Genomic DNA, 6,651 nt, shown 5'->3' on the forward strand with positions numbered 1-6,651 from the left:
ACCATTTTGCTTGCTGGTAAAACCAGGGGCTACCCCCTCCATACGATCTAGCTGTCAAGTCTACATTCAGGTCAATAAATGCTTTAGAAGTCAATTTCATTGTTTCAATTAACACTTAAATAATTTGATTTGCAATCAAATCAATATGAAAACCAGATACCGGAGCGTCTGTTTTGTGGTTTTAATAATGCTTTTAAAATACTTGATCCTTATTTGATTGGCCCAATAATAATAATAATAATAATAATAAATTTTATTTGTTGGTCGCCTATCTGTCCAGGTTAGTGGACACTCTAGGCGACTTACAATAATAGAGAGCAGTACATAATACAAAATAAAATACAAGCAAACACAATCATAATCAATTTAAAACCAATTTCTATTTAAAACCTTATAAAATTAATCCTCCCCAATCCCATAGGCCCGCCTGAATAGCCAGGTTTTTAAGGTTTGGCGAAAACCCATCAGGGAGGGAGCATGTTGGACCAAATATCTGATGTTGGAACCATTAGAAAGGCAGGCAGATAATCAGTCAGGGCCATAACCAGTAGGGGCCAACCAGTGGATACATTGCCACAAGAGATGTAAAATTTCCAGAAATTGCAAAGCCGTGGGAAAAAAACTAGGTTTCCCTCGAGGAAAATGGAAAAATATTTAATGTTTATATTTTTGGCACCCTTTACAGATTGAAAGTCACTTTTTTTTACTATAGGAGCATACAATATATTATGTATAATTTGGTTTGCAATTAGATCAACATGTTTGGTATATTAAAAGTACAGTTTATTCAGACAATAATTACAAATTGAATTTACTTTTTAATTTTTTTTGTTACAAATGGAGCTACAAGCTGCTGAACTGTAAGGAATCTAGAATCTCTAACCCCAATAAAAATAGGAGAAACCATCAATATTATACTAAAAAAGGACATTATTATGTATTCTGAAAATTATTATGTCTCCTCCAGTCCTCCACAGCGTCATGCAGACATAAATCACTCATTTCCGTAGAAAGAGTTGAGAAAAAAAGGGGAGGAACATCAAAACTCAGTCAATACTACATGAAATTTAATCACTATGAGTTTCTGCTTCTGCTTATTTGTCATTATATTGATCATGGACTTTGAAAAATTGTAGGTTTGCCCAGATTGAAACACTCTTTACATGTCATTGCCCAAACTTTTCCATTTTTCCATTTTGGGGAGAATTCCCCCTGGTCCGCATTTTTCCATTTTTCCCCCAGGCCTGCCGCACCTGGAATACATATTCATTTCACCTAAAATGTGTGTGGTGGTGTTTAAAAAATAGTCTTGAGTGACACTCCAGGTGCTCTTAGAGGAAACTATTTTCTGGACCCACTTCAGGCTTGGGTTCAGGCCTGGTTTTGGAACATAATGGGATGACCTTCTCCAGGAGAGAGACAGAAAGAGAACAATCCTGTTCATCTTGCTGGGATCTCTCTGCAGCTTTTGATACCATTGACCATGGTATTCTTCTGGATTGTTTCCATGGGTTGGGGGTCAGAGGCACTGTACAATGATGGTTCAGCTCTTACCTGCGAGGATGCTTCTAGAGAGTGGCACTGGGATTGTTCCTTAACCCCCAGACATTGAACTGTGGGTTGCACAGGCACTACAATGTCCCCAATTCTGTTCAGCATCTATATGTAGATGTAGGGAGTGGTCAGTAGATTTGGAGTGGTTTCACCAATACGTGGACAATATCCAGTTCTATTTAACATCTGAGTCAGGAGAGGTTGTACATGGCCTGAACCAGTGCCTCGATACAGAAACAGTCTGGATGACAGCTAATAAACTGAGTCTGAATCCTAACAGGAAAAAGACCCTCTGGGTTGGTGGTTCCTGGGTCTGGCAATCAGGATGTTTACCTGTTTTGATGGAGATGGGGTTGCACTCCCTCTGATGGAGCAAGTACATAGGCTGGGAGTGTTGGAATTGCTTTTTAAGATGTTTTTAAAGCTTTTTAAAAGATATTTTAATGTTTTTAAAGATGTTTTGTTTTAATATCTTTTAAAGTCTGTTTTAAAATTGTTTTCAAGTGTTTTTAGTGTTTTGTTTGCCTCTCTGGACTTCTTCTGGGAGAAAGGGTGGGATATATATATATAAATAAATAATAGAAGATCCATCTTTGAGCTCATCTACATGGTGGTTTACTGTCTGTTTGGTGCTGCTCACATCTCTTTTAAATTTGCCTGGTTTACATGATGTTACTGCCAAACAGAAGCTATCACACTGTTTTTCCTGAAAATCCGTACTAACCTAATCCACTGACAATACAAAAAGTGAAAGGAAAAAGAAGTCCCCACTCCATTTCTCTAGTGCTTGCAAACTCTTTGCTTCAATGCTTTTAGGTGGGTGTGTTGATTGTTTCCCTCTCCATGCCCACTATCTCCTCCTCCCTTCTTTCATTTCATTTCCTGTGGGCTGACTAGCAACTTCTGGCTGCTCTCCTCCATTCTGCTGGCCTTTCTTATGTTGCTGCAAACAGTGCCATTATTTTCTTTTCCCCCTAACTTGTGCGCAAAAGCACAACACTGCTCAAACAAAGATTTGTATTTCAGCTATATCATACCAAGGTAAATACAGATATTCACACTTCCAGGTTTATTTTAAAGAAACCTACTGCAGCTGGTAGAACAGACTGAGCATGCTTGATCACCTAGTGGAGTGGAAATGTATAATTAGAGGGCGGGGTCACAAGGAAAAAGCGAGGAATGCCTACTTGTGTAAATGGGAAAAAATGATTGGCAGCTAACATTAAGCAGGAACTGCAGACAGTGCAAATCTGTTGCAGAGGTAAGTGCAGTGTATTTCCTACAAAGAAATGCTCCTATGGATATGAGCCCTGTGTCACTACAGGCTGAAGTGACCTCTGAGGCATGGAATGCTCACTACCAACTGCAGTTGGTCGGACACCTATGGCCACTCCTGGACAGGGATAGCCTCTCCACTGTGGTCCACACATTGGTAACCGCACATTTAGATTACTGTAATGTGCACTGGATAGAGCTGCCCTTGTGCCTGCTTTGGAAACTGTGCCTAGTGCAGAAGGCTGCAGTTAGAGTACTGAGTGGTATGTTTAGCCATGCACACATTACACTGGCACTTAAGGATCTACACTGGCTGCCTATCTGCTACTGAGCCAAGTTCAAGGTTTTATTATTGGCATATAAAGTCCCAAACAACTTGATAACAGCAAGGCAGCTGAGAGCTGGCACTGAGCCCAGGGCAAGATGTATGATAGCCCCCCTCTCCCTAAATCTTACCACAAACCAAATGTTACTGCTTTCTTTAAATGAGTTTTTAAGTGACTTAGGTTTAACTGAGAAAGATTGAAACCAAATTAAATAAATTTATCAGAATAGGATAGTTAATATGTTTATTAGAAATAAACAATTCACAAATCCAAATAAAAAAATAAACTTAACATTTTCAGTACTACTGCTTTACCAAACTACTTAATGAGTAGCATTAATACAGTTCTGTGAACTGGGACCTACTGCTAATAATTCTGGTCTCAAACTATACTTCTTTATTACATTTATTTATTTATATCCCACATTTCCTCCAAGGAGCTCAAGGTGGCATACATGGTTCTCCTAACTCTCCTCATTTTATCCTCAAAACAACCCTGTGAGGTAGGTTAGGCTGAGAGACAGTAACTCTGTTGTGCTTTGCCATGTCTGAATCATATTTATAAATGTTGGTGCTTATTTTTTAAATTTATTTTACCTGGAAACGTGGCAGTCCTACTTTGCAAGGAAGGCTGGCTGTGGCCGTGTAGATAAAAGAGAGCTGTTGACAGAAAATATTATTTTAACTTCAAGTTACACAAGAGTTTATTTGCCTAGGGGACGTGCTGATGTGTCCATGAAAGAGAAGATAAAGATGGGTAAGTATGATATGCTATGCATTTCAGTGTAAGGAAAGACCAGCTAAGCTTGTTAAAGCAAGCAATACACAAAGTACATCTGAAAAGGAGATGGATCTCCTCTTACCTGTATGCATGTTTTTCTGTAAAGCCAATGTAGGCAGCAAAAGACAGAATGAGGAACAAAAAGCCTATGAGAAGCAGCCTGGACCCCTTAGGAAACCGCCTCCTGATTGGTCTCATGGTTTCCAGCTAGACATCCCAGGAAGTCTCTACCTTCCTTGCCACAGGTATTTTGCAGAATGACCAAACCTACAGCTGTGCTCCTTTGATATCCCCTTGACAGGGAGGGCAGGGCACACACTCCATTCTAGGACTGTTCAGCCTCATTCCTTTGCCAAAAAGACAAGAGAAGTTTACTTCCTCATGTCAGGCTTATTGCTCTTGTGGGTAGAATGTGCTAGCAGAAAAACACCCACAAGTCAAACAAGTGGGTCCTACATATCTCGTTAGCCCCATAAAACAGTTTTCTTTAATAACAATAATAATAAGAGCTTGCTTGTAGGAGGCAAATATTATCTGAGCAGATAAAATGTGTGTGTATACAAGGTGAGCGGATGGGGAAAGGAACAGCACTGTTTTCGCTTTGAAAAGTTAGGGAGAAGAAGGCATTTAAGCAGGCGCCGCTTTATCCCACTTCTGCAGAACAAGCCGCACCTGCCAAAAGTCTCTCTTTGAAACACTTACTGAATGAAGACACAGACATCCTGTCTTCTTGTCCATCTAGTGTGTGTGCATGTGTGCACGTGCCACTAAACTCTGTACAACTTCCTTCTTTGAGTAAATATGCATAGGTGTGGACTGCATAAGATCTAAGGTGTTTCTAAAGAAATATGCACTGTTTGCATTTTCATTCATGAATTAATTAATTTTGTTCATGCAGGAATAGGTGACCAGATGCAAAGGAGGATGGGGGATCCTCTAGATGAGGAATTCTCATTGTACAAATGGAAGTCTCCTTGCATAATGCTGGATTTAACCTTCTAATTATAGAAGATTTTAAATATATACACATATATCATGATAGAATAGGAATTATCAACTATGCGGCTGTGATAAAGTACACTGTTCTAAATTAAAAGATGATTATATATGCAATGTTACAATGCACATGTTTATTTATTAACAATATTTGTATATCACCCAATAACCAAAATACTCTGAACGTTACAGGTGCAGCGGTCTCACCACCGCCTGTTTCAGGCAGGGTGGTACCACTCCCTCTCGTAAAGGGGCATTGATCACCTCCTTGGCCCATCCGGCTGTTCCGTTCCTGCTAGCTTTTACTAGCCATGAGGGGCAAGGATCCAGAGCAGAAGTGGTCGCCCGCACCTGTCCAAGCACCTTGTCCACATCCTCGAGCTGTACCAACTGAAATTCATCCAATAAAACAGGACAGGACTGTGCTCCGGACACCTCATTAGGCTCAACTGCTACAATATTGGCGTCAAGGTCCCGGCGGATGTTCGTGATCTTATCTTGGAAGTGTCTCGCAAACTCATTACAGCAGGCTGTTGATGGTATTATTGCGTTCTGAGGACCAGAGTGTAAAAGTCCCCGAACAACTTTATAAAGTTCCGCTGGGCGGTTAGAAGATGACTGAATGGAGGCAGCAAAGTACTGCTTCTTCGCTGCCCTCACCGCCTTCACATAGAGCTTGGTAGAGACCTTCACAAGTGCAAGACCACAGCCGTCGGGAGTTCGTCTCCATTTGCACTCAAGCTGTCTCCTTTCTTGCTTCATCACTCTTAGCTCCGGGGTAAACCACGGAGCCAATCCAATCCAATCCAATCTTTATTCGACCATAGCTCAGCTTAAAACATAGTAAGACAAAAACATACATGTAGCAATATGCTATATGACATTTTAGTTAATACATAGTTTTATATATAAAAAACATGAATTTTTAAAATAACTTAAGAACATTTAAAACTTAGATTTGTTAGTTAAATTTCCGTGAGGTCAAGGTTAAACTTTAATTTACAATATTAATATATCTAACATATCATCTTAAATTAACTGTAATCAATCGCTTGGCACTTTATAATAACTTATTAAGACAACACATTTGACAATAGATATCTAATCCAGTATGACAAATTATGATTATCATTTACAGAAAGAAATAGCTTTTACAATATTAGATCGAATGTTTTGCACGGCTACACTATATTTTGCTATTTGAAGTGTAATTTTGGGGGAGGTTTCTCCCAATAGATATTCTAATTGATCTAATTCAGATTTGTGAAGTATGTTTATTAACAATGGGGTAATTATTTGTTGCTTTAATGTCTTGTATAGGGGGCAGTGAAGAAGTATGTGTTTATTGTTTTCCATATCACCTTCTCCACAAAGACATACTCGATCTTTATATGATATTTTGAGTAGTCTGCCATCCATAACAGCTGAAGGCATCACATCTAGTCGGATCTTAGTAAAGGCTTTGCGATGTTTAGGTATTTCTAAAGTCAGTAAATAAGGCATTGGCTTAAAAAAATTTTGGTTGTGTCTTTGATTTTTTATTAAAAGTAATTGCTGTTGGTGGTCTATATCAGACAGACGCTGTCTTATTCCAACCAACGCAGCTTCATAACCCATAAATGTAATAAGATGTGTTGAGAAGCCTATCTGTGATAGTTTGTCTGTAATTGATTTCGCCCAAGGGGATTGATGATTATCAATCAGAATATCTGGAGCAATA

At 39.1% G+C, this 6,651-nt stretch overlaps 1 protein-coding gene across 1 annotated transcript in view; it reads right to left on the minus strand.

Moving 5' to 3' along the window:
* Nucleotides 1-4,133, minus strand: part of ST6GALNAC1 (ST6 N-acetylgalactosaminide alpha-2,6-sialyltransferase 1) — a 38,813-nt gene extending 34,680 nt beyond the window's left edge. The window contains exon 1 of the mRNA XM_061613380.1: nucleotides 4,018-4,133. Coding sequence (XP_061469364.1) covers nucleotides 4,018-4,133 — 116 coding nt within the window. The remainder of the gene's footprint in view (nucleotides 1-4,017) is intronic.
* Between the last annotated feature and the right edge of the window lie 2,518 nt (nucleotides 4,134-6,651).

The sequence above is a fragment of the Rhineura floridana genome, chromosome 3 (assembly GCF_030035675.1).
Source record: "Rhineura floridana isolate rRhiFlo1 chromosome 3, rRhiFlo1.hap2, whole genome shotgun sequence".
Classification (NCBI taxonomy): Eukaryota; Metazoa; Chordata; class Lepidosauria; order Squamata; family Rhineuridae; genus Rhineura; species Rhineura floridana.